At 48.7% G+C, this 27,864-nt stretch overlaps 1 protein-coding gene across 1 annotated transcript; it reads right to left on the bottom strand.

Moving 5' to 3' along the window:
* Window positions 1-941: 941 nt before the first annotated feature.
* Window positions 942-26,052, bottom strand: LOC115459521 (putative transferase CAF17, mitochondrial). Its single transcript, XM_030189335.1, is given in 4 exon segments — window positions 942-1,106; window positions 1,108-1,355; window positions 5,854-6,200; window positions 25,604-26,052. Coding segments are annotated over 4 exon segments (1,041 nt in total). The 5' UTR covers window positions 25,885-26,052.
* Between the last annotated feature and the right edge of the window lie 1,812 nt (window positions 26,053-27,864).

Genomic DNA, 27,864 nt, shown 5'->3' with positions numbered 1-27,864 from the left:
TGAGGCAGATGCTGTTTCCATCAATGACCATATGGTCAGAATAGTGCTAGGAAATTTTAAAACAATGCAAGAACCTAAAGACCTTTGAAGGTAAGATGATGAAGTACTTGGACACCATAAGACAAGCGTGAACAAAGGTCTGGATTTTCCGTCACATTATAAACCATAAAATTATACTTTTTCAGTTCTGATCACCCGTCCATCTCTCTACCCCTGCCTTTCCCCTTGAAACTGCTATTGGAGTACTTTTATCTTTGACTTATGTATTCTGATACTGTCATCTTTTACTTGTGCTGTCCCGACCTGAGGAAGAAGCATCTGGCCTTTGAAAGCTAATCAAAAAATATATGAAGTTAGTCCATTAAAAAAGTTTCATCTTATTTTCCTTTTTTTCTATTTATTATACTCTATCAAGGCACCCGATGTCCAAACAATGCTGTGTGTGACCTCACAGAAAACAGTAGTGCTGGATTATCCACACCATAAAAACCAAAACTGAGATGCAGGATTTCAAAAGCCACCTAGTCAACTCCCACCATTATTCACATTAGCATCATTCTTAAGGAAGTTTTAGTACATATTCAGGCTCATTTTCAAAGCACTTAGCCTCCCAAAGTTCCATAGAAACCTATGGAACTTAGCCTCCCAAAGTGCTTTGAAAATATGCCTCTTTGTGACTCATTATCATTCATGATGTTATACCAAGTGCTGTACTCGTTGTAAGAGATTGCATGTAATTAAATAATAATTATACTATTACAAATAATCATTATTGACAACACTCATTCTCCAGCATTAAACTTTCCCTTTAGGTAATGCTGTACACAGCCTATGTTTCCACAAGTCCAGACTCAAACAGATGTCACCTGTGGAATATTGCATAGATCAGAGAAACAAACCACACACAGGTTAACTCTTCAAATGTGCTAAACAAAATTATTTCACAAGACTGAACTGATCCGATCATTTAAATTATTGCTAGCTTTTGGCCACCACTCTGGTATGGAAGCACTTAAGTCTATCCGAGTGTTCTCAGCTATTTTCAGGTGCAGCTCTTCCTTTACATAAACCAGTCGAAGCAAGGCCAGGCCAATGTCCTCCTGCCCCCGCCCGGTACTTGCCAGCTGCTTTTCCTGCCTGGGTTAACACCTCTGCTCCCTCAGGGATGGGTACTTCAGATGAGAATTGAACTGGTACCAAGCGTTTGCGGATCACTCCAGTGTGGTGAGTCCTGGCTGTCAGCTCCTGACCCAGATAACAACCTTTGCTAAAGCAGATGCCATTCATGTAAGCAAGGTTGGATTCCAGGGGCAATGCGACTCCTGGAGGAAGGTCCTTCACCCCTTCAGGGATTCCTGCAATAATGAGAAAACAAGTGTGTCAGATGTGGTGGATTGTGCTTCCCTCAAAGACCTTTAAAATGAGCAGGATCTTTTCTGAATTAAGTTAACAATACCAAAAAAGCAGAATAATTGAACACTCAAATACTGCAAAATCAGAAAAGAGCACAGAGGTTTTCACCTTATCTCACTTATAAGCTATAACGGCAGCTTATTGAACCACAGAATACATTTTGAGATTAGCTAAATTGTATTTAGTATTAAATCACAGTTTATAATATTTACTCTGATACAGATTTTTAATACAAAAACATATCTGCATTTGTATGTGGTTTCCCATATATTTTAAAACTATATTTAATATACATGTTTTGAATGTAGTAATCCTGTGATGTCATTCACACCCATGAGGTCTTTGCTCATGAAAATCTTGATAGGAAATGATTACATTTATTTTTTCCAGTTTTGCTATTTTCTTCATTTTTTTTTTTAATCTTTTATTAAACCATGAAAAGTTAACAAAAGTCAGTACAAGATATTCTAGAAATATTTTTACATGAAGAAATATTGATTAATGGAAACACTTTTAAAACAGAGAACAGTAAAGTTTTTGGAATTCAATGGATCCGAGGCAGGTCTCATCAGACAAATCTGACTAATTTCTTTGTCTGGGTGACCAGAGAGTTGAATCAAGGGACAGTGCTAGATGTGGTGTATTTAGATTTTAGCAAAGCCTTTGACATGATTCCACAGACAAGTGCCCTCGCTATGGGCCCTAAAGTGACTGATTGGGTTAGGAATGGGTAGAGGTAATGAAGCTCATTCAGAGAAAATAATTTTGCCAGTGGTGTGCTGCAAGGTTCGTTTCTTGGCAGGGCGTAGCTATGGGGGGGCCACAGGGGCCTGGGGCCCCCGCTAATTATGTCTGGGCCACTTCACAAAATTAACAAATAGGGTAGAGGTAAATGAAGCTCATTCAGAGGAAAATAATTTTGCCAGTGGTGTGCTGCAGGTTCGTTTCTTGGCAGGGGCGAGCTATGGGGGGGGCCACAGGGGCCTGGGCCCCCGCTAATTATGTCCGGGCCCACTTCACAAATTAACAAATAGAAATAAAACAAATAAGGAAAACAAGACAAAATACCATTTTATTGGACTAATACATTTAGCTTTCCGAGGCCAAAACCTCCTTCCGCAGGTACTAGTATACTGCTATCACAGTATCCTGTCCTGACCTGAGGAAGGGGGTTTTGGTCTCTGAACATTAGTCAAAATGTATTAAAATTAGTCCAATAAAAATTTACCTTATTTCCATTTCTATTTATAAACATGTATTAACACAGCTACAATAGTACTTTAACCTAAAGCAGAAAAAATAAAAAATATTTTATCTACCTTTGCTGTCACTGGTTTCTGCTTTCCTCATCTTCTCTTCACTCTCATCCCTTCTATCCACCATCCTGGCCCCTTCCATCCAGTGTCTGCCTTCTCTCTCTCCCTGCTCCTGCAATCCAGTGTCCTGCCCTCTCCATCCAGCATCTGCCCTCTTTCCCTTCCATCCAGTGTCTGCCCCCTTCCAACCACTATCTACCAGCCTCTTTTCCTACCATCAGTGTCCTGCTCTCTCTGTCTCCTGCCCATTCCATCCATCGTATGCCCCTGTCTATCCTCTGCTTCCCCCTTCCAACCCATTGTATGCCCTCTCTCCTCGCTTCCATCCTGGATCTGCCCTCTTTGTCTCTGCCCTTCCATCCTCTGCCATTTCTCTCTCTTCCATCAAGGGTCTGCCCATTCTCTCTCTGCCCAATTCATCCACTATCTGCCCTTTCTCTCTCTCATCATCCATGGTTGCCATCCCGCCCTCCTCCTTCCATCCAGAATCTGTCCTCTCTCTGTCCTCTGCCCCTTCCATCCACCATTTGCCCTTCTTCTCCCTTCCATCCAGGATGTGCCCTTTCCTCTCTACCGCCCCTCCCATCTACCATGTGCCCTTTCTCTCCCATCCATCCAGGATCTGCTCTCCCTCTTTCCTCCCTTCCATCCAGGATATGCCCTCTCTCTCTCTCTCTCTCTGCCCTTTCCAGCCACCATCTGCCCTTTCTCTCCCTTCCATCCAGGGTCTGCCCTCCCTCTCTCCCCCTCTCTATCTCTGCCCTTCTTCAATCCACTGTCTGCACTCTCTATCCTTGTTACCGGATCCATTCCCCCCCCCCCCCCCCAAATGATGCTGCTTCTCCTCCCAATTCAAACTATCAGAAGAAAAAAATAATAATAAACCAAATCGCGGGGCCTTACCTACTCGTGGGCTGCCGACTCTACTCCAGAACTGGAAGTGACGTCAAAGGGGCGGGATCGGCAGCCACGGGTACCTTAGAGACCCTGCAATCTTCCTGCTTTTGCTTACCGCTACCACTGCTAGTCTGGTGGATGAGAAGCAGCAGCAGTGGTGGGTGACAGCTTGACAGGGGGCTGGAGGCTGCTGGGGAAGGTGCGGACGTCCAGCCAGAGGAGAGGCAATAACGTCGGCAGTCCTGGCAGGGTGGAGCAAAACGAAGGCGCAGAACCAGCCAGAGAGAGAGCAGGGACGATGGCCCAACGGAGGGACTGGAGCAGCGGGTGCAGAGCACCCCCCGTTGATCTGCACCCGGGCGGACCGCCCCCACCACCCCGCCCCTTGGTATGCCACTGCCTACCCTCTCCTCCACCTCCCACCCCGGCTGTGGTGTGCAGCATTTTGTCCTCCCACCCCACCTTAAAACCCTTCTCTTGCTATTATTTTTTAAGATAATTTTGCTTGCTCTCATTTGTGTTTTCTTCAGTCCTAACTCTGTATTCAGGCCCTGGGCATATATAACTTGGTTTTTGTTGTAATTATAAGGGTGGCATACTGGCTGGTTTATAGGGTGCAGGCTAGCTTTCAGTTTAGTAAGACACTTATAACTCTGAATTGTCCTGATTAGAAAATGTGGGCACTTATTGGTTGTCAGGGTAAGAACAGCTGGATTTTTGAGAAAATAAAATTTTAAACATTTCTGACTCTCTGTTTCTTAGGATAGGGTTGGCTTTTCTCTATTTGGAACCGGATTTGCTTGTGATACTGGAGTTTAAGGACTAGATCGGTGCAGATAGTCTGTGAGCACGTTTTTTTGTAATGCTTCTACAGACCTCGACACAGAGAAGCTGGACAAAGATCCAATTGATATATCCATAAGCTTGGAATGAAAGGAGAGGTGCTACTGCTTAGAGATTTCAACTTGCCAGATGCGGACTGGAATGGCTCATCAGCAGAATCAGAAAGAAGCAAAAGTGCTTTGCTCAGATAAATGGTGACAGAACTCACAATGGGAAGGGTAATGCTATATCTAGGTGTCTTCGTTGATTACGTTGAAACTTCTGCTCAGTGTGCTGTGGCGGCTAAGAAAGCAAATGGAATATTAGGTAATTATTAGAAAGGGAATGGAAAACAAAAATGAGGACGTTTATAATGCCTTGTATCGCTCCATGGTGTGACCGCACCTCAAATATTGTGTTGAATTCTGGTTCCCGTATCTCAAAAAGATTAGGTGGAATTGGAAAACGGTGCAGAGAAGGGCGACAAAAAGGATAAAGGGGATGGGACAACTTCCCTATGAGGGAAAGGCTAAAGCGGCTAGGGCTCTCAGCTTGAAGAAAAGGCGGCTGAGGGGGAGAGTATAGATAGAGGTCTATAAACTAGACAGGGAATTAAACTCTGGAATTCATAAGTACATAAGTATTGCATACTGGGACAGACCAAAGGGTCATCAAGCCCATCATCCTGTTTCCAACAGTGCGCCAATCCAGGTCACAATACCTGCAAGATCCCCAAAAGTACAAAACTTTTATACTGCTTACCCAGAAATAGTGGATTTTCCCCAGTCCAATTTAAAAATGGTCTAGTGTACTTTTCCTTTAGGAAGCCTGTCCAAACCTTTTTAATCTATGCTAAGCTAACCGCCTTTACCCACATTCTCCAGCAACAAATTCCAGAGTTAAATTGCACGTTGAGTGAAGAAAAGGTTTCCCTGATTCGTTTTAAATTTAGCTTTTATTGACCAAAGACCATTCAGAGAGAGAAGGGAAATAAAAGTGAATGAGCAAAGAGAAAAAAAGGAAAGAGAGTGGTAATGACACAAAAGCAAAAATAACAGACATGGAAAAGGACAGAAGGGGGAAAAGCCATAAAGCCTTACACACTTCCTTACTCTATGAAGCCTCCCCTTTTACCTCCTCTGTCCTCTCTGTCTTCCACTCTTACATTATCCCTGTTGCCTCCATGTAAACTCTTCCCTCCTCTATACGCTTCAGTGGCCTCTACAGCAGCTTCTCTCTGTAGTGGCCTGAATCAGAAGACCGGAGGAGAGAGGAAGGCTGCCTAAGAACAAAGTAGCAGCTCTTTCTCTGGCACTCCAAGGCTAGCTCTTCCATGAGCCACTCACATTCAGCAACCTAGCAAGTGACATTCAGGAGTGATGCCCTCCTGTATAAAATGTTTTACCTTGATGGTACCTGTGTCTGTGATAGTTCTTAACATCTCCTAGTTGACTATTTGCCACAATCTCCAGTGGGTTTTTGTCTTTGTCAGTCACCATCCTCCAACCCATGACCGTTGCTCTGGGATCAGGGGTTAAGATCAGAGCACCATCAGGACAGGATGTGAAGGTACAGGCTGCATCCTCAGGTTGCTCCCATGGAAGGACTGCCCACAAAGACAGATGTAGGCATGGGGCAATGGTCACCTTCTTCCGAATCTTATACATCTTCAAGTGCTTCTGGACTGGTTCCAATGCAGACACATCACATTCCAACAGAATGTCTGGTTCCTCTTCCAGTTGTGTGTGCAGCCTGAAAGACAACACAGCAGCTTGTGAACAAGGAGGCAATGGGAGAGCAGACCCATGGTGCAAGCCAACAGATAGATGCCACTACACCTTTTCACACTGCTGGTGCTCACAATATCACAGGTAAATGCAGCAAACTAGCAAAATCACCTTTCTACAACCTCTTTCAAAGCTTGGCTGATGAATTACAGTAAGACTGACCTCATGGAATACCTGCAGGCTGACCAAGGGGGGCCTCCTTCTTGCTTAAAAGTGGTGCATGGCAAGAAACAAAGACTGTGGAGCTGGAGCTTAGAGTTCAAATTCTGACAAACTGATTCAGCTTTTCATCTTTGTGAGGTAGGTAAAATGAGAACCAGCAAAAGGGTTGATGAGCATGGAGAAATTAGGTCTTACCTAATAATTTTATTTCCATTAGTTCTTCCCACTATTACAGAACCATGGCTTAGTTGTGTCCATCATCCAACAGGTGAAGATAGAGAAATGAAAACTGAGCTGAGATATATCTCCCTTGGCATCTAGTCCAGCTGCTCAGTACTTACACAGACTAGCAGTAAGGATAAACTCAGAATAAACACAACAACCTTAAATAACTCTCTAACCTAACACTAATCAGATAAGCAAACAAATGAGAACTTCTCTCATCTCTGGACAACTTGTAGAGAGCAAGAGATATGCAGGAAGCACCAAGCAAGGTGACAGTTGTTAACTGACCCATCACTTCGCACCGACTAAACAAGTCAGAAACCTCAGGCGGGCCTCTGGAATAATGAGAAAGACTAATAGAAAGAAAATGATCAAATAAGCTCTAATTTCTCCTTCAATTACATATCTTCCCACTATTCCAGAACCTGTAGGATGTTTAAAAAACAATCCCTAGAGCGAATGGGATCCTGGTGCCACTGCCCTGAACACTGAAGCTGCCGAGTGCACTGCAACATCCACCCTGTAGTGCTTGGCAAAGGTATGTAGCGTCTATCACACTGCCTCTTTTCAAACATCCGCTAGAGACACCAAGGTAGTCTCCGCCCAGGATGTTGCTGTGTGCCTTGTAGAATGAGCCCACGAGGCTTGAAGAGCCCTGCAAGTAAATAAGCTGACACAATAGTCTCCTTCAGCAATCTAGCAATTGTGGACTTGGAAGCCATGAGGCCAAGCCTCTGCTTATCAAAAAGAACAGTCAGGTTGTGCAATTTGCGAAATTCATTCATGTCTTCCAGATATCTAATGAGGACTCTACACACATCGAGAAACTTCAAGGAAGATGTCATAAAATGCCTAACCACCTGCCTGGGAATAACGCTGCGGCCACTTAGAGGGTCTATCCCCAGCACTGCTCAGGTCCACCTGCACCTGCCGCTTGTGCTCTACACTAGCATCTTCCTCCCACCGACTGCGTCATAACCGCCTCTGGGCGATTCTCCCACTCTCCAATTATCCCCAGTGATTTCTAGGATACTGGGGCCACACTCCTGGTGGTCCCACAGTTCCCAGAATGCACTCACAGATCCAAAACACAAACCACCAGGATTCTTTATCAGTCCAAACAAATAGGGTGAATAAACAATTATGTTTATTCTCTTAAAAAATATTGAACAGTGGAACAAAATAGTGCAATTGGCAAACAATAAGAGGTAACTGAAATATGGATCAATTATAACACTAACTAAACACTTGCATACGTCCTAGAAAATACCTGGGAGATCAGGACATATATCTGTTCATAGAGCTTCAGCAAAGAGATCTCTCCCTCCTTCTCCTGGGCTGAAAATGAAGCAACAGCCAACACTGCCTGGGTAATTTCAAACTCCAGGCCAATCAGAGTCCAGAACAGTCAAGTTTCAAATAAAAACTGGTTACATCACTACAGGAACTTCCTATTATCTGTATGCCAACTAAAAGAAAGAGAAGTCAGTCCTCTGTAACAGCTTTAAGCATAAACATGCACCATCTGCTGGCCAAACAGGAGAAATACATTTCAGACATGTTTAAGAAAGGAAAATATCCAATCCTAGTAAAAAAAGCCCGTTTCTGAAAGAAATGAAACGGGCGCTAGCAAGGTTGTCCTCTAATGGCAATTATGTTTTTAAGGGAACTGTTAGGAGAGAGTATGTGTGTGAGAAAGAGTGATTGAGTGAGTATGTGTCAGAGAGTGAATGAGTATGTGTGTGAGAGAGAGAGAGTATGTGTGAGAGAGAAAGAGTGTGTGATTGAGAGACAGAATGTGTCTGTCTGTCTGTCTGTGTGAGTGAGAGGGTGTAGTGTGTGTCCCGTGTGCACCAATTATGCTCTCTCCCCTGCATTCATTCATATGCAGCAAATGTCCTCTGTGCCCTGCCCCCTTCATCCATCCATGTGCAGCATCTCTCCCCTGCCCCCTCCATCGTGGTGCAGCAACTCTCCTTTGTCCCTTGCCCTCCCACCTACATGTGCATCAAATCTGCATTCTCCCCTGGCGTCTCCTCCATCCACCCATACCCAAGGCCACCTTCTCTCCATCTCTCTCCCCTCTGAGTTCCAGGCCCCCTCCCTACCTCTCTCTCTGTGTGCCCTCCGAGTTCCAGGCCCCCTCCCCCTCCACAGTGAAAGCGAGCGGCACTCCTGACTGCCTTCGCATGTGTCTCAGCTCTGCCTCTGGTCCCGCCCTTCCGGAAACAGGAAATGAGGGCGGGACCAGAGGCAGAGCTGAGACACATGCGCAGGCAGTCTGAAGCGCCGCTCGCCTTCACTGTGGACGCCGTACCCCAAGGTAAGAATTTTTAAAATACAGCCAGCACTTAGGAAGGCGAGAGGCTGCCGGAGGGCAGGTCGTGCTTGGAGGGCAGAGAGAGAGAGAGAGGGAGGGAGGCACGGGGGTGTGGAAGTTGGAGGAGAGGGGGGGGCGTGGACCTCAGAGGGAGGGAGAGAGGGAGGGGACGTCCAGCAAGTTGAAGGGGAGGGGGGCCTGTAACTTGGAGGGGAGGAGAGGGAGGGAGGGAGGCATGGAACTCGGAGGGAGGATGGGGGGGGAAGGAGGGGGGCGATTCTGTAGTCACCTGAGACGTGTCGCGGCTCCCTCCTTTGAGCAGTAACATCTCCTGACGTCAGGCAAGCAGGCTTCTACTGCGGGAGAGTAACGTCAGGAGATGGTTACGAACGCAGTGAGAGATATTGGAACGTTGGAGGAGCAAATTATTATATTAGATATTTTACAGGCTTAAAACACACCATTTCTTCACAGAAGAAGGTGAAATTAGATCTTACCTGCTAATTTTCTTTCCTCTAGACCCTCCAGACCGGTCAAGACGCGTGGGTTATGTCCTCCTACCAGCAGAGGGAGACTGAGAAAACACTAAGCTTTTGAAGCCTGTATATATAACCTGTGCAGAACCTCCACTAGCCAGTATAACCCTGACAAAGCAGAGAAACAAAAAACACTAACAACAACTAGCAACCCTGTACGTGGTCACAGTAAACTGCAAAAACAAGAAACATCTTCCGCTTGCTCTTACGGAAACATGTTCCTTTGCCTTTGATAAAACAGTTGGGCTTCTACAGGTGGACTATCAAAGAAGAGCCTCACCTGTCCCAGACTCCTATCACAAAACAGAAATAAACAGAGTCTGCAATTAGAGAAACAACAATCTACAGCAGCCAAGAATTATCCAACAAACACACCTCCTGGCCTCCAATACAGACAGGGCGGGCTCTTGACCGGTCTGGAGGGTCTAGAGGAAAGAAAATTAGCAGGTAAGATCTAATTTCACCTTCCTCAGCGACCCTCCAGACCGGTCAAGACGCGTGGGACGTACCAGAGCAGTAACTAACTTACGGGAGGGACCTACTAAGGCCAGAGGTCAAAACTGCTGCCCCAAAGCGCACCTCGTCCTTCGCATGCACAGGAATCCTATAATGCTTCACAAAGGAATGCAACGAAAACCAAACCGCAGCCCGACAAATATCTAATGGAGAAATCATACTATTCTCCGCCCACGAGGCTGCCATTCCCCTAGTGGAATGAGCAGACCAGCACTAGGCACCACAGGACCCTTCACCAAGTAAGCAGATGCAACCGCCTCCTTTAACCACCGTGCTATGGTCACCTTAGGAGCCGCTGCACCCTTCTTTGGGCCACCATGAAGAACGAACAAACGGTCAGAGGCTCTGAAGTCCTGAGTTCCAGAGAGATAACAACTCAAAACTCTCCTGACATCCAGCTTGGCAATACCACGTTGCTCCGAATCTCCAGCCATATCACTGAACACTGGCAGAGAGATGACCTGATTAACATGGAACTCGGAAACCACCTTGGGCAAAAAAGGAAAGCACCGTCCGCAACGAAACCTTCCCTCAGAAAGGACAAAAATGGTTCCCTACAAGACAAAGCCTGAAGCTCTGAAACCCTCCGTGCTGAAGTAATCGCCACCAACAAGACCATCTTTAAAGATAAATCCTTACAAGATGCCGATACCAGAGGCCCAAACGGAGGCCTGATCAAAGCATTCAAAACTAGCTTCAAATCCCACGGAGGCACCATCCGTCACTGAGGCGGACGCAGCAACTTAACACCCTTCAAAAAACGCACTACCTGAGGCACAGAAGCGAAGGACTTTCACTGAAGCTTCCCACGAAAACATGACAAAGCTGCCACCTGAACCTTCAGTGTAGACAAGGCCAGACCCCTATCAACACCATCATGCAAAAATTCCAAAACTTCCACCACCGAAGAGCGAAACGGCCGAACTCGATGGTCTTCACACAAGTGCTCAAAGATTCTCCAAACCCGGACCTACGCCAAGGAAGTGGATCGTCTACGGCAACTCAACATCGTAGCAAAGCCACTGGACGAAAGCCCCTTCTTCTTCAACTTGTGCCGCTCAAGAGCCAAGCCGTAAGCGAAAACCGAGCCGGATCCGGCTTGATTATCGGGCCTTGACACAGAACTGATCCCAACAAAGGCAGGGCCGCCGCCCCTGCCAACCGCACCAGGTCTCCGTACCATGGTCGACGCTGCCAATCCGGAGCCACCAGAATCACCCGACCGGAGTGATGTTCGATGCGCTATATTACTTGACCGACTAACAGCCACGGAGGAAACACATACAGCCACTCCCGAGGCCAAGGCAACAGAAGAGCGTCGATTCCCTCCGCTCGAGGGTCTCTTCAGCGACTGAAAAAAAAAATCTCTGAACTTGCGCATAGCGAGCCGTTGCCCTAAGATCTATCACCGAAAGTCCCCAGACCGACACAACTCGCTGGAACACTGACCGAAGAAAAGACCACTCTCTGGGATCTAGAGTGTGCCTGCTGAGATAATCTGCATCTATGTGACCTACCCCGGCCACATGCGCTGCCAAGAGAGCCTGAGGATGAGTTCAACTGCGCCGCCAAGGCTCTTCGTCCCCCCTTGACGGTTGACATACGCTACTGCCATGGCGTTGTCGCAGAGCACTCGGACTGCCTTGTGGCGAACCACCGACGGCAAGGCCTGGAGCGCCACCCGAATGGCCCGAGTTCCAGCCGGTTTGATGGACCACTCTGCTTCTGCCCGAGACCACCGGCCTTGAGCTACCTGACTGAGACAATGTGGCCCCCCAACCTTGCAGACTGGCATCCGTGACCATTACCAGCCCCTGTGGGGACTCCCAAATTGCGCGGGTTGAGCCACCATCGAAGACTGAGACGAGGGGCCACCGACAGCGGACAACACCTCTCCAAGTCCTGCGACAGAGGGGACCAACGACTGAGCCGAGCTGACTGTACCTGACGCATGTGCGCCCTGGCCCACGGAACTACCTCTATGGTCGCCGCCATCAGGCCCAGGACCTGACGATAAGTATGGGCCGTCGGCGCCTTCTCTGCAAGGAACCGACGAATCGGACCCTGTAACTTGGAACCAAAAGGCCGCACGAAGGAAAGTGAAGATAAGCTTCCGTCAAATCCAGGGAAGTGAGAAACTCTCCTTTCCAGACCGCACCAGTGACCGACCGCAACGTCTCCATTCGGAAAGAGGGCACCTTGAGTGCCGCATTGACCCTTTTGAGATCTAAAATGGGACGAAAAGTGTCCTCTTTCTTGTGGGCCACAAAATAGATCAAATAGCACCCTGAGCGGTGCTGATCTGAAGGAACAGGAACCACGGCTCCCAACGCGAGCAGCCACCGCAGAGTGTCCCTCACTGCTGCCCTCTTGCTCCAAGCCCGACAGAGGGATTCCAGAAACACTTCGGGAGAACAGCTTTCGAATTACAGCGCATATCCGCCTCGAAACACCTTGAGAACGCACTGATCTGACCTGATTTGGGCCCAGCTCTGGTAAAACAGACTCAGCCGAGCCCCAACATGCAACAGAGCCTAAGCCGCCACACCTTCATTGGGAATTGCGGCCTGAATACTAACCTCCCGCGGAAAAGCCACGCCCTCCGCGACGACTCTCACGAAAGAACTGTGTGCGCTGGAAAAACCGACCCCTAGAGGTCCTACTACTACTACTATTAAACATTTCTATAGCGCTACTAGACTTACGCAGCGCTGTACAAATTAACATGAAAAGACAGTCCCTGCTCAACAGAGCTTACAATCTAAATTGGACAGACGAACAGACAGCTAGGGGTAGGTCCCACTCGATCTGCCCGGCCTATACCGCTGAGCCTCCCTAAACCGTCCCCGAGAGGAACTAGTTCTGGCCCCTGCCTTGAACCGAAAATCTGGAAGCCATAGAACCTTGGTATCACTAAGACCTCACACTAACTTGTCCAAATCTTCTCCAAAGAGCATAGCTCCCTTAAGTGGCAGAGACCCACAACCATAGCCATATTTTTTGTCTGAAGTACGCAACAAATCATAAAAGCCTCAGACAAAAAGGATGAAGCAACATCTACCGAATCATCCAGGAGCTTCTCGGCCCAACGAAAACATGCCCGAGCTACCAGACCCCCACAAACCAAGGCCTGCAGGGCTAGAGCCGACAAAACAAAACTACGCTTGAGAAAAGATCCCAACCTTCTATCCTGAGGATCACGGAGGGCCGTTCCTCCATCAACCAGGATAGCCGTAGCTATAATTACTGCCGTCACTACTGCATCTACCATGGGAGCCTTAAAGGAATCCCTATCGTCCTGAGGGAGGGGATAAAGCCTCACCATTGCCTTTGCCACCTTACACGGCAAATCCCATTCCTGACAAATCATCTCCCGGAGATCCTTGTTCATAGGGAAGGATCACGCCTGACGCTGAATGCCCTTCACCAACGGATCCTGGACAGTTTCCCCCAAAGCCTCCTCAGGACCAAACTGAAGGGTGGACGACACCTGATCTATGAGTTCTGACAGCTCATCTTTATGGAAAATCCGCACTACTGAAGGATCCTCTCCAGGAATCCAACAATCCTGCTCCTGAGAGCCGTCAATTCCATCTGACTCCCCCAGATCACTAAGCGCAGCTTCTGCAGCTACAGGAGAAAAACATTGCCTGTCCTCTGACCACTCTAACCGTGGTCTCTCAGCCAAGCAGAAAACAGCCCCCTCTTCCAATTGGGGGGGGGGGGAGGAGGGTCCCGATCTCCAGGCCTGATACCGCGTCCAGACAAAATCTGGAGGAAAGCCCACCATTCCTGGACCGTCATTAGGCCCTTTTGTGCCAAAAACGGAGGCCGCAGGCCCAAAAACAGCTGGCTCCACGGGCCGTGTCGGACTCAAGATGGCGGCTGTTCCCGCCGAAACTGTTCCCGCTGACAGCGGCCCTGCCTACGCTCTCGCTGACCCGGAGACTCCCGACACCATCGATCCCTCCGCGGTCAAGTCGGGGGGAGCCACAGCCACTTTTATAGGTGCACCGCAAAGCTACACTGAGCGCCCGGTGCCTCTACCCCTCGCCACAAGCACGCGCGACATCGGAGGAGCTGGGCCGCCATAAACCATGAGGGACGGGAAAAGCTGTTCAGCAAACGCGCCAAACCAAAATCTCACTCACACTGCAAAAGCACTGAAGAAAGCGCTGCTCCCTCGTTCCAGCAAGGAATCTAAACCCCGCTGAAAATAAAGAAATAAATGCCCTTAAAGGCACAGTACTCCAACTCTGGCAGCTGGAAATTGTAAGGCACTCAAGGCTACAATACTGAGAAAGCAGCCGAGGCACAAAGCTGCCAAGCAAAACGAAATAGAATAACTGACCTTAAAGGCACAGTACTCTAATTCTGGCATCTGGAAATTGTAAGGCACTCAAGGCTACAATACTGAGAAAGCAGCCGAGGCACAAAGCTGCCAAGCAAACCGAAATAGAATAACTGACCTTAAAGGCACAGTACTCTAATTCTGGCATCTGGAAATTGTAAGGCACTCAAGGCTACAATACTGAGAAAGCAGCCGAGGCACAAAGCTGGCAAGCAAAATGAAATACAATAACTGACCTTAAAGGCACAGTACTCTAACTCTGGCATCTGGAAATTGTAAGGCACTCAAGGCTACAATACTGAGAAAGCAGCCGAGGCACAAAGCTGCCAAGCAAACAGAAATAGAGAGCAGCACAGGGGGAGGGACCCAAACATAGGTGTAACACCCCAGGGGGAAAAAACTGGGCCCCACCAGACCCAGGGCCCCAAAGCACTTTTTTTTTTTTTTTTTTTTTTTACACACACGTACAGGGTACTGCAACAGAATAAAGTTTGGAAGGAAAAAATCCTACGACCCAATGACAAACTACCTCACCAGATTATTGGAGACTGCACAGGCTGTCAACTGCTACCTCTGCTGAGACTGAGAAAATACTTGCTAGTGGAGGTTCTGCACAGGTTATATATACAGGCTTCAAAAGCTTAGTGTTTTCTCAGTCTCCCTCTGCTGGTAGGAGGACATAACCCACGCGTCTTGACCGGTCTGGAGGGTCGCTGAGGAAGGAAAAATTAGGTCTTACCTTGATAATTTTCTTTCCTTTAGACATAGCAGTTGAATCCATTACGAGTGGGTTGTGTCCATCAACCAGCAGGGGGAGATAGAGAGCACTGAAAAACCACAGTGCCTCATGGCCAGCTAGCTCCATCTGCCTCTTCAGTATTTGAAGCTTCCAACGCAGTGTGACACCGCCACATATAATAACATGAACTTTGATGAACGCCCCAGAACAGGAGCAACAATTCAAAGGAGGGACGAACTCAACCTCCTGTAACAGAACAGAAATCCTGAAGACTGTTTTCCAACTTCTCCCAATGAGGGAACATATCTACAGGAAAAACTGAACATAAAAACCAAGATCAATCACATAATGAACCACTGAGGGAGGCTCATGGATTCATGTGCTATGACTAAAGGAAAGAAAATTACCAAGGTAAGAACCTAATTTTCCCTTCCTTGTCATCAAGCAGATGAAGCCATTACGAGTGGGATGTAACAAAGCAATCCCTAGATAGGGTGGGAACAAGCCACACCATGCGCCAGCACTTGTGCTCCAAAATGTGCGTCTCTCCTGGCAGCCACATCCAGCCTGTAATGTCGGGCAAAAGAGAGTTTAGAAGTCCAAGTACCTGCAAGTAGAAGACAGTGCTCCAGTTTCAGCCTAGGAAGAGGAAATCGCTCTTGTGGAATGTGCCTTAAAGGCTTCAGGCAGAGGCCGGCCAGATAGCAGATATGCTGAAAAAATAGCTTCCTTGAGGAGCCAACGGGCTATAGTGGCTTTAGACGCTGGAGACCCTCTGTGTGGACCTGATAACAGAACAAAAAGATGATCAGAGGTCCGAAAGGCATTTGACATGCGCAGATACTGCAACAGAGCCCTTCGCACATCTAGGAGGTGCAATTGCCCAAAGGATTCTGGAACCTCCTCTTTAGAAAAGGAGGGCAGGAAAATAGGCTGGTTTAGGTGAAACGCTGAAACCACCTTAGGCAATGAAGGATGGCACAGTACGTACCATAACTCCGGACTCTGAGAATTGCAGAAATGGATCTCGACAGGACAGCGCCTGGAGCTCAGACACCCGTCTCGCCGATGCAATGGCCACCAAAAAGACCGTCTTTAGGGTCACATCCTTCTCCGAAGCTCGCCTAAGCGGCTCGAAGGGCGAACACTGAAGGGCCCTTTAAAACTAACCCCAGGTTCCAGGCCGGGCACGGAGCTCACATGGGAGGCCGGAGCTGAAGCACCCCTCTGAGAAACCGTGCCACATCCAGACAAGCAGCCAGAGAGAGGCCAGCGACCTTCCCTCGAAAACATGCTAAGGCTGTCACTTGAACACGCATGGAATTATAGGCAAGGCCTTTTTGTAAACCATCCTGCAAAAAGTCAAGTATCGGCGAGACAGAAGCTCGCATGGGTGTGATCGTTTTAGAAGCACACCAAGCCTCAAATTGGCGCCAAATCCTGGCATAAGTCACGGAAGTGGAACGCTTGCGGGCCTGTAGGAGAGTGGAGATGACCTTGTTGGAATAGCCCTTGTCTCTCAATTGCGCCCTCTCAATAGCCATGCTGTAAGACCAATGCGGCAGGCGTCCTCCATGGTTACCGGTCCCTGTGACAACAGATTCGGTACCAGAGGTAACGGCAGGGGAGCCTCCACCAGCATCCGCCGGAGGTCCGCATACCACAACCTCCTGGACCAACCCGAGGCAATGAGAACCACCTCTCCTTGATGTACCCGAATCCGCAGGAGTACTCACCCTATCAAGGGCCACAGAGGGAACACATACAGGAGGCCCTGAGGCCAGGGTTGAGCCAAGGCATCCAACCCCGCCGAGCGAGGATCTCTCCGTCTGCTGTAAAAGCACGGGACTTTGGCATTTGCGCTTCAGGCCATAAGATCCGCTAATTGCGTCCCCCATTTGGCACAGATCTGCAGGAATACTCGTCTGCAAGTTCCCACTCCGCTGGGTCGATTTGATTCCTGCTGAGATAATCGGCTTCCACGTTGCTCTGACCTGCAATGTGAGCTGCTGACAGAAACTGCAGATGTAGCTCGGCCCAGTGGCATATCTGAGCGGCCTCTGCGGCTAGTGCTTGACACTGAGTGCCGCCTTGTCGATTTATGTAGGCCACTGCTGTCGTGTTGTCTGACAGAACTCTGACAGCCAATCCTTCCAGGGTCAATTGAAAGGCCAGAAGCGCCTGGAATATCGCTTTCAACTCCAAGCAATTGATGGACCACTCCAACTCCTCGGGTGTCCAGAGACCCTAGGCATGCCTTTCCCGGCAATGTGCACCCCAGCCCTTCAGGCTGGCATCTGTTACCACCAGGCACCAATCGGGGAGCGCTAGCGGCATTCCTCGCCACAGCATGCTGTCTGAGAGCCACCACTCCATACTGAGCCGGGCCGCAGGGAGCCACGTGAGTCTGCATTGATAATCCTGACATATTGGAGACCATCGTTGAAGCAGGGAACACTGCAGAGGTCTCAGGTGCGCTCTCGCCATGGCACCACTTCCAAAGTGGCCGTCATCGACCCCAACAGCTGGGACTATGTCCCAAGCTCGCGGGCGCGGCAATTCTCAGTAGCAGACGACCTGGTTCTGAAGCTTGCACCGCCTTTGCTCGGGCAGGAACACATACCCCGAGGCTGTGTTGAACCGGACCCCCAAATATTCTAGAGATTGAGAGGGGGTCATGTGACTTTTGGCCAAATTGACGACCAGCCCAGAGATGGACATACTGAACCACTCTGGCTGTTATCTGATGACTCTCCCTGCCGAGCCTGCTCTGATGAGCCAGTCATCTAGGTACGGGTGAACCCGGATACCCTCTCGCCTGAGAAAAGCAGCTACTACCACCATAACCTTGAGAAGGTTCGGGAGCTGTGGCGAGGCCAAAAGGCAAGGCCCGAAACTGGAAATGTTTTCCCATCACCGCAAACCGCAGAAACCTCTGGTGCGGGGGCCAATAGGAATGTGCAAGTAAGCTTCTTTCAGGTCAGAGATGTGAGAAACTCTCCTGGCTGTACCGCTGCAATGAAGGAGCGCAGGGTTTCCATGTGAAAAATGCCGCACTCTCAGGGACTTGTTGATTCTTTTAAGACCCTCCTTTTCGCGGCACCACAAAGTACATGGAGTAACGGCAGAGCTGTGTTCGGCGGGAGGCACCGGGGACACCGCCTCTATGTGAATCAAGCCTTGCAAGGTCTCCTCTACCGCTGCCCTTTTGGAGGCAGAAACTGCATCAGGACTCCACAAACACGTCTCTCAACGAGAGGCATGAATTCTATTCTGTAGCCATCTCTGATCAGGTCCAAACCCATTGATCTGAGGAAATCTTGGCCCACTCCTCGTCAAAGATGGAAGTCATCCTCCTATAACAGGGAGCGGGAGAGGGCCGGCGCACCATCATTGAGAGGGTCACCTTTGAATTCCCGGCCTTGAGCCAGCTGCTGCGGAACGTTTGTCCGAGCAAAGGAGTTCCTCTGCTGAAAACGGGTACATGCAGAACGCCCCGGGCGGTACCTTCGAGCTTCACGGAAGCGAGGTCTGTAAGAGGAGGGACCGCCTGACCATTGGAGGAAGGCCGCGTCCATTATCCTCGGGTAAGCGCTGGGGTTTAGCATCCCCCAGGCCTTTAACAATGTTCTCCAGCTCCGCACCAAATAGCAGAGCCTTGAAAGGGGCAACTTCACCAACCTTTGCTTAGAGGCCATGTCAGCCACCCAATGCCGTAGCCACAACAGGCGCGAGCCGCCACAGCCATCTGCTTAGCCGAAGCTCCTGACGAGATTCATAAAGGGTGTCAGCCAAGAAAGACAAGGCCGACTCCATCCACAGTGCCACCAGTCCACAAGGGCCCGCTCCATCTCTGGCTGTTCCACTGCCTGTTTGTAACCAAGCGAGGCAGGCTCGGGTAGCGTAACAGCTGCATGCAGACGCCCGTAAGGATAGGCCTGAAATCTCAAAGGACCGCTTTATATCTGATTCAAGGTGTCGGTCCTGCATGTCCTTCAGGGCAACTCCTCCAACTGGGAGGGTAGTTCTCTTTGTCACAGCCGTGACTAGGGCATCCACTTTAGGCACAGCTAGGCGCACCAAATATAATTGCCCCATAGCCCTGGCAACTTTCAAAGGCCCCTCGGGGTCAGCCCGTTGAGCCGAAATAAGCTCTTGGATGGAGTCATGCAAAGGAAAGGCTTGAGCAAGCTTCTTAGTACTCGTCATCCTCGGATTAGCAGAGGAGACTTCAGCACTCGCAGGATCTTCAATAGAGGGGGCCTGCAATGCATTAGAAATAAGCGCTGGCAGCTCATCGCGGTGGAAAATCCTCACCGCAGAAGGATTATCTGGATCCAGTAGCAATCCTGCACTTTCCTCTGGCTCTCCAGACCACGAGGGCCTGCCATACCCCTCAGACTCCTCACATCTCGACCACGGGAGGGGGGGGGGGAAGGGGTGTGCCACTCTCTGAAGAGGAATCCACCCTTCTGCGCTTGTCCTGCGGCCATCTGTCAGGGGAAAACGCACCTGACGACAATTCAAGGCCAGGGCTCCACTGGAGGGGACATAGGCAGCCGGGGCCGATTGAGACCCCTGCGGGAGAGCTCTTTTTAACATAAATGCTTTATGCAGCCAGCAAACAAACTCAGGGGAGAATGGCTCACCCTGGGTCTCCTGGTTCCAGTCCGGGGGTAATGGCTCTCATATTAGCCTCCATACGAGGTACCCCTCCAGGCTCAAACCCCTCCGCCTCACCAGGGGTCCCGCCATGCTGTTCCAAAATGGCGCCCGCTGCCAGCTCCACGGAGCGGGAAACTTCGCTCGCCATGCTCGGGCCGGCTCTGACGTCAGAAGAGCACGATTTACAGAGCCCTGCTGCTGATCTGCGCTTGCCACAACGGAACAGTGCTTAACAACTTCCGCAGCCATCACTGAAAACGGCGGGGAAATTCAAAATGGCGGATTCGCACCAAAATCGTCCCGAACGCGGACCCTCCGGAGGAGCTACAAAATGCTCTTACCTCTCGGACCGAGTCCACAGAGCTCTGATCCGCTGCACAATCAGAAGAAAACCTCTTTTCTGGGATCGCAGTGCTACAGCGCAACTTTTTTTTTTAACGCTGTGAGGAAACTTAGAGGCAACAGCGCAAGAAACAATTTTTTTTTCCACTCCGGAGGATCAGTCACGTGGGAAAGGCAGTGAAAGGGCGAACCTATGTGTCTACATCCACATTGGGGGCCGTGTAAGGCAGGGAAAGGGCGTACCTATGTGCCTTTAAAGTGGGCACCACCAGCCACAACACCCCTGCTACAACTGGCAACAGCACAGGAGCCACCCCAGGCAGATTTTCTGAAGGAGCTGAATAAGCTGCGTCCACCCTGCTGAGGAGATAGAGAATACTGAAGAGGCAGATGGAGCTAGCTGGCCATGAGGCACTATGGTTTTTCAGTGCTCTCTATCTCCCCTGCTGGTTGATGGACACAACCCACTCATAATGGATTCATCTGCTTGATGACAAGGAATACTGAGCTTCTTCGCTCTCTTTGTGAAAGGACACAAGCTCAACAGATAGGTTGAGATGAAATGCTGATACCACGTTTGGAAGAAAGTAAGGAACCGTGCAGAGAGACCCCCACCTCTGAAAAGCGGAAATAGGGATTCCAACAAAGAAAGGGCATGGAGCTCCGAAACCCTATGTACTGACGCAACAGCCACCAAGGACGATGTGTTTAGCGAAAGATCTTTCAAGGAGACCTTCCACAATGGATCAAAAGGAGGCTTCTGAGAGCCCAAAGGACTTAGGGGGTCTTTACTAAGGCACACTGGCGTTTTTAGCTCATGTTAAAAATAGGCAGTGCTAAATGCTAATGATGCCAATGCATTCCTATCTGTGACTTTAGCGTTTAGCGCGCCTATTTTTAATGCACGCTAAAAACACCAGCGGGCCTAAGTAAAAGACCCCCTAAATTAAGGTTCATGTCTGGACTCAGCATACAAAAGTGAGGCTGTAAGTGGCCCGCTCCCCGCAAAAATCGAAAGATATCCGGGTGAGCCGCAAGAAACAGGCCTACGCCACAACCTGAGCTTTTAGAGGACCCAACACCAATCCTTTCTGAAGACCTGCCTGGAGAAATGCTAGGATGTGTGTGATCTGAACAGAGAAGGGAGAAAGTCTACTCAGAACACCAGCCCTCAAACATCCTCACACCCTAGCATATGCCACGGATGTAGAGCATTTCCGAGCCTGAAGCAAGGTAGCAATGACCGAATCAGAACAACCTTTTTTTCTCAACTGAGACCTTTCAATGGCCCAGCCGTAAGACCAAAGGGGATTGAAAGGAAGATTAGTGTGATGACCAGGCTAATACCATCTGCTGTCTCAAAATCGAGAGCCCCCTGAAGACGGATGACTAGAGGCTTTCAGCTAATCCTCTGGAAACCACTGTGGCTTAGTTTACCCCATTATTTCACCAAGTTACTGAGATCTTCTCCTAACAGCCACTTGTCCCGAAAGGGCAGTTTAACTAGACATGACTTTGATGCTGCATCCGCTGCCAAGTGCCGCAACCTGAGTTGCTGAAGTGCCATGACAGCCAAAGACATACTGTGGGCCGTAACCCGTAAAAGTCATAAATAGCATCCGTCAATTAGGCCAACCCCAGTTAGGCATTATGATGCCCATCTTGTATTGCAGACTGCTGATACCACTTCAGGCATGCTCCTGCCACAGCCAAGCTAGAAACTATTGAAGGGCCAAAGAGGCCACTTCAAAGGCTTGTTTCAGTGAGCCTTCTAGCTTCCTATCTTGTAGGTGATTTAGGGCAATGCCCCCTTCCAAGGTGATCTCCTTAGTCACCACCGTAACAAGGGAGTCTACCCTGGGAAGCTGCAATTTATTTTTTTCCAGAGGAACCAACGGCTAGAGGTGAGCCATGGCTTGTCCCACTCTCAGTCCCTCATCTGGTGATACCCATTCTGCTGTAGTCATGTTTTGAATGTGTGGATGTATCGGGAAGGCCTTAGAAAGACCTATAAGCCCACTTATGATCAACGAAGATGGGAACTCCTAATGCCAAAGCATAAGGCTCCTCAATGGAAAGTACTGCCAAAGCCTCAGAAATAAGAGTACTGAGCTCCACTTTATGAAACAACCTCAGTACTGTTGGGTCATCCTCCTGCTTAGGAGGGAACTCTCATTCCTCTAATGGCTCTTCTGAATAGACTAAGGCCACATCAGATATGAAGGGAGATGGACCTCCAGGAGTGGACAGATGAGGCTAAATGAGATCTCTTAGGAGCTGGGGGGTAGCGGGGTGAGAAACTGAAGCACCTTGCAGCAGCTCTGACTGTCCCTGCATAGGTAAATAGGCCTGGTAAAAGAGAAAAATAAATTCCGGAGAAGCCAAAGATCCCAATGCAGCTGGGATTCAGATCAAGCCCAAGGCCAAGATCTTGAACAGCTTTGATTATAACTCCCTCCTAAGGAAGCTGTGACAGTGCCCATGCACAACGTCCTTAAAACAGCACAAAGAATTGGGAGACCCCACTCACTGTGCATGTTGTTCCAAAGAAGGTGGACTCTATGTACCCAGAAGGCTACTGGTTTCAAGAAGCTACAGCTTCTTAATCATTCCATGGTGGTTGAATCTGCTTTCAAAAGAGACAGAAGTTCGAGGACCCATGTTCAGCTCACTCAGAAAGGGATGCTCACACGCTGAAGTCTTTTGGGAGAAAGGTATTTCAAGGCTCTATGCTTATTTCCTGCATCTAGTCCTTACCAGCTCTACACGAACATTTACTTGAAGAACTTGGTGTGCAGTGTGCTAGACTTTGTGGATGCTCTGCTTCCAGAGGAGGCTGCAGAACTTTACCAGCTAGCAACAAAGCAGGAGTATCAAAAGCACATGGTACCAGAAATGGTATTTGAAGCTGATGAGTCGGAGAAACTGAATGAATTCTCTATAAACCTGGCAGACGTAATGGGGCAGTTCTACAAACTGAAGAATAGCAAATCTCCTGGACCAGATGGTATTCATCCCAGAGTACTGATAGAACTGAAAAATGAACTGGCGGAGCTATTGTTAGTAATATGTAATTTATCCTTAACATTGGTAAAGGAAGATTGGAGGGTGGCCAATGTAACGCCGATTTTTAAAAAAGGTTACAGGGGAGATCCGGGAAATTATAGACTGGTGAGTCTGACGTCAGTGCCGGGCAAAATGGTAGAGGCTATTATAAAGAACAGAATTACAGAACAAATTCAAAAGCGTGGCTTAATGAGACAAAGCCAACATGGATTTAGTGAAGGGAAATCTTGCCTCACCAATCTACTACATTTCTTTTGAAGGGGTGAACAAACATGTGGATAAAGGTGAGCTGGTTGATATTGTATATCTGGATTTTCAGAAGGCATTTGACAAAGTACCTCATGAAAGACTCCAGAGGAAATTGGAGAGTCATGGGATAGGAGGTAGTGTTCTATTGTGGATTAAAAACTGGTTAAAAGATAGAAACAGAGAGTAGGGTTAAATGGTCAGTATTCTCAAAGGAGAAGGGTAGTTAGTGGGGTTCCCCAGGGGTCTGTGCTGGGACTACTGCTTTTTAACATATTTATAAATGACCTAGAGATAGGAGTAACTAGTGAGGTAATTAAATTTGCTGATGACACAAAGTTATTCAAAGTGGTTAAACCGCGGGAGGATTGTGAAAAATTACAAGAGGACCTTACGAGACTGGACATCTAAATAGCAGATGACGATTAATGTGAGCAAGTGCAAAGTGATGCATGTGGGAAAGAGGACCCTGAATTATAGCTACGTCAAGCAAGGTTCCACGTTAGGAGTCACAGACCAAGAAAGGGATCTAGGTGTCGTCGTTGATGATACGTTGAAACCTTCTGCTCAGTGTGCTGCTGTGGCTAAGAAAGCAAATAGAATGTTAGGTATTAAAGAAAAGAATGGAAAACAAAATGAGGATGTTATAATGCCTTTGTATCACTCCATGGTGCGACCACACCTCGAATATTGTGTTCAATTCTGGTCGCTGCATCTCAAAAAAGATATACTGGAATTAGAAAAGGTGCAGAGAAGGGCGACGAAAATGATAAAGGGGACGGGAAGACTTCCCTATGAGGAAAGGCTAAAGCGGCTAGGGCTCTTCAGCTTGGAGAAAAGGCAGCTGAGGGGAGATATGATAGAGATGTATAAAATAATGAGTGGCATTGAACAGGTAGATGTGAAGCGTCTGTTTATGCTTTCCAAAAATTCTAGGACTAGGGGGCATGCAATGAAGCTACAAAGTAGTAAATTTAAAACGAACCAGAGAAAATTTTTCTTCACTCAGTGTGTAATTGAACTCTGGAATTCGTTGCCAGAGAATTTGGTAAAGGCAGTTAGCTTAGCAGAGTTGAAAAAAGGTTTGGACGGCTTCCTAAAGGAAAAGTCCATAGACCATTATTAAATTGGACTTGGGGAAAATCCACTATTTCTGGGATAAGGAGCATAAAATGTTTTGTACTTTTGGGGGATCTTTCCAGGTATTTGTGACCTGGATTGGCCACTGTTGGAAACAGAATGCTGGGCTTGATGGACCTTTGCTCTGCCACAGTATGGCAATACTTATGGAAGCAGCTGTTTTCAGCACTGCCCACACCGTGGCTCACTGCTGGAAACAGGGAACAGAGATAACCAGCCAGACCCGAAGGAAGGGAGGGAGAACTCAGCTTTCTGACTGTGCGGACAGGGAGCACAGGGAAAATGAGGCAAAAAACCGCCTGGCTGGCCACTATTGTTGGGGGGGCCTGGCCCCTGAAGCTACACCACTGGAACAAGCCACAGGGAAGGAAGAGGACAATGATACAGAGAAGGGACCTGAGCCCAATTTTGGAAGTCAGTTGTTAAAGTTTAACAACCGGCTCCCAAAATTCTTTAAAAAAGTTAATGGCTCTTGTGAGGCGTTTCCAGCACACCACTGCCTGGCCGCATAGGGTACAGTTACTGCGGGAGGAAGGCAGGCATAGAGATGCTGGACCAGGAACAGTAATTGCAAGTTTGTTTGTTTTTTTTACCATGGGAGCAAAGCTTTTTATTGCTCCCAGGGGGTGCTAAAAAGTTTTGGTCCAGCATCCGTGATAAACGGCCAGATATTTTTCTTTTACCATGGATTACTGCAGATCCCCGACCTTGTCATTCTCTAGTCTGACCCAGTATGACTATTCTAATTGAAAAACAATAGCAAACTTGTGAGGTTTTATTAACTCCTAGGTGTTGGAGGGGGATTAGGGGTGTTTTCCAGGGGAGGGTTATATTACATAGTAACATAGTAAATGATGGCAGGTAAAGACCTGAATGGTCTATCCAGTCTGCCCAACAAGAAATTCAAAATGTATGTCAGTGTTCCAGGACTCCCAGCTGCCACCCCATCCCGTTGGTTTAATAAAACATCCCAACGATAGCAACGTCATAAGGTCTATACGTCATATAAAACTAAATACGATTGAGCAAATGCGCTCACCATCCAAGGCACCGCCCTCACCTGTATAGAATGACGTCATAGAGAGTCCTACCCTGCAAGTTGAGCAGGTGCGCGTAAAGCGCGCGCCGGCCCTCGGCCTCAGGGCGCAGGTATTTCATGTCACTGGTGATGAGCCCTTGCAGGAAAGGATCCGTATCTGGGCCCTGTAATCGCAGCAAGCGGCGCTGCCCCAGCGGGAAACAGCAAAATCCAGTCCCGGAGACCGCAGTAGAACACACACAGCGGACGGCTGCTGAGCCCAAGCGCAGGTTCCCCAGCTTAAGCGCCTGCACCGAATGCATCTTCTACCTCTAGCAAACCGCCTGCACAACTACGGAAAGTGCAAGAAGACAGAGATAGAAAGCAGCAGGCGCAGCGCCATCATCAAAGCCCTTGTATTGCGCGCTCTGCCGGCCGAAGGTGAGTACTGCAAGGCGTGGTGCGCTGAAGGCCGCCGGCAAAGAAAGGAGGAGTCACAGTCACTGGTAAGAATGAAGTTCTCTGCAATGACGTACTCGTAACCCGACGCAGTCCCTCCCTTTTTTGAGGAGGAGGAGGCGGCGGTGGCGGCGGCCTGTTAGAGGAAGTGACGCCACAGAAGGGAAATGCTAAGTTCCGGGTCTTGGCTTCTTGTGTCGCTGGTGGATGGTAAAGTGGATTAACCGCGACGAAGGCGTTAGAAACCGAAGTTGTATCGCTTGTTCTTGGCTTGGTGGTTTATATTGCGTGAGAGCTATGGCGAAAGCTGTGTTCCGAGAGGATCCGGCCGTGATGGAGCTCAGATACCGGCTCTTTTGGAGACATATATACTTGGCTGAGTGAAGGAAACCCAGGCCTAGATCACTGCTATCACCTTGGTGCCTCCCTGGGACAAGATGTTAAGGGGAGGAGGCACTTGGTTCTGGAACCTTTTGAATTTTCTTTTACTCTTCCTGGATGTATGAACCACAGCGAAGTATTTACTTCCCTCGGTTGGCATCCTTCAGGAGGGGATGTAGGATTAATAACAATATGCATAAGAAGCTAGTCAGCACTCCATCACTTACCTCTGTCGACAAGGCTGTCTCGCTTACAATGCCACTCTTTCCTCTGCTCTGGACACCCTGGCACCATCCACCTCCCGTCCCACTAAGCGTACTATTCCCCAGCCATGGCTAACCCCTTGCATCCGTTACCTTCGCTCCTGCGCCCGACCTGCTGAACGCCTCTGGAGGAAATCTCGCACCCATTCAGATTTCCTTCACTACAAATTCATGCTATCCTCCCTCCACTCCTCCCTATTCCTTGCCAAACAGGATTATTACACCCATTTGACCAATTCTCTCAGCTCCAACCCTCGTCGTCTCTTTGCCACCCTTAACTCCCTCCTTAAAGTGCCCTCCGCTTCCCCCCCCCCCCCCCCGCTCTCTCCTCAATCACTGGCCGATTACTTCCGCGACAAGGTGCAAAAGATCAACCTTGAGTTCACTACCAAGCCATCTCCTCCTCCTTCACCCCTCAACCCTCTCCCTCAACCAATCAACCCAGGCCTCCTTCTGCTCCTTTCCCGACATCACCGAGGAGGAAACGCTCGCCTTATTTCCTCCTCGAAATGCACCACCTGCTCTTCTGATCCCATCCCACCAACCTACTTAACACCATCTCTCATACTGTCACCCCTCCATCTGTCATATCCTCGACCTCTCTCTCTCCACTGCAACTGTCCCTGACACCTTCAAGCACGCCGTAGTCACACCTCTCCTCAAAAAAACCATCACTTGACCCTACCTGTCCCTCCAACTACCGTCCCATCTCCCTCCTACCCTTCCTCTCCAAAATACTTGAGTGCGCCGTTCACAGCCGCTGCCTCGATTTTCTCTCTTCTCATGCCATCCTCGATCCACTTCAATCCGGTTTTCGCCCTCTACACTCGACGATGTGACGAAGCTCATAGGAATTGAATGGGCTTTGTTGCATTTGCTGCAACGGGAATCACTACTCTGTGACTTTGTAAAAGGAGCCCAAAGTTTCCAAAAGTGTGTGATTTATGTTTGGTGCAGGATAGACTGTTTACTTAGAAATCTCTAATCAAGCGCTTGTAAGGCTTATTTAGGAGTATACCAATCGCTACTCACACCTATATGCCTAGTGCCTCCACTAAGTCTGGGCCCACCTCAAAATGTCAAGTCTGGCTGCGCCGCTGGTATAAGAGCTCATCCCTTAGCGTATATGCATGAGGTATGCTATATTCAATAAAGAAAAGAAGGCACCCACTTCACTTTATAGAGCAAGGTTCCTGTAGT

The sequence above is a fragment of the Microcaecilia unicolor genome, unplaced genomic scaffold (assembly GCF_901765095.1).
Source record: "Microcaecilia unicolor unplaced genomic scaffold, aMicUni1.1, whole genome shotgun sequence".
NCBI classification, from domain to species: domain Eukaryota; kingdom Metazoa; phylum Chordata; class Amphibia; order Gymnophiona; family Siphonopidae; genus Microcaecilia; species Microcaecilia unicolor.
This window is presented reverse-complemented; position numbering and strand designations above follow the sequence as displayed.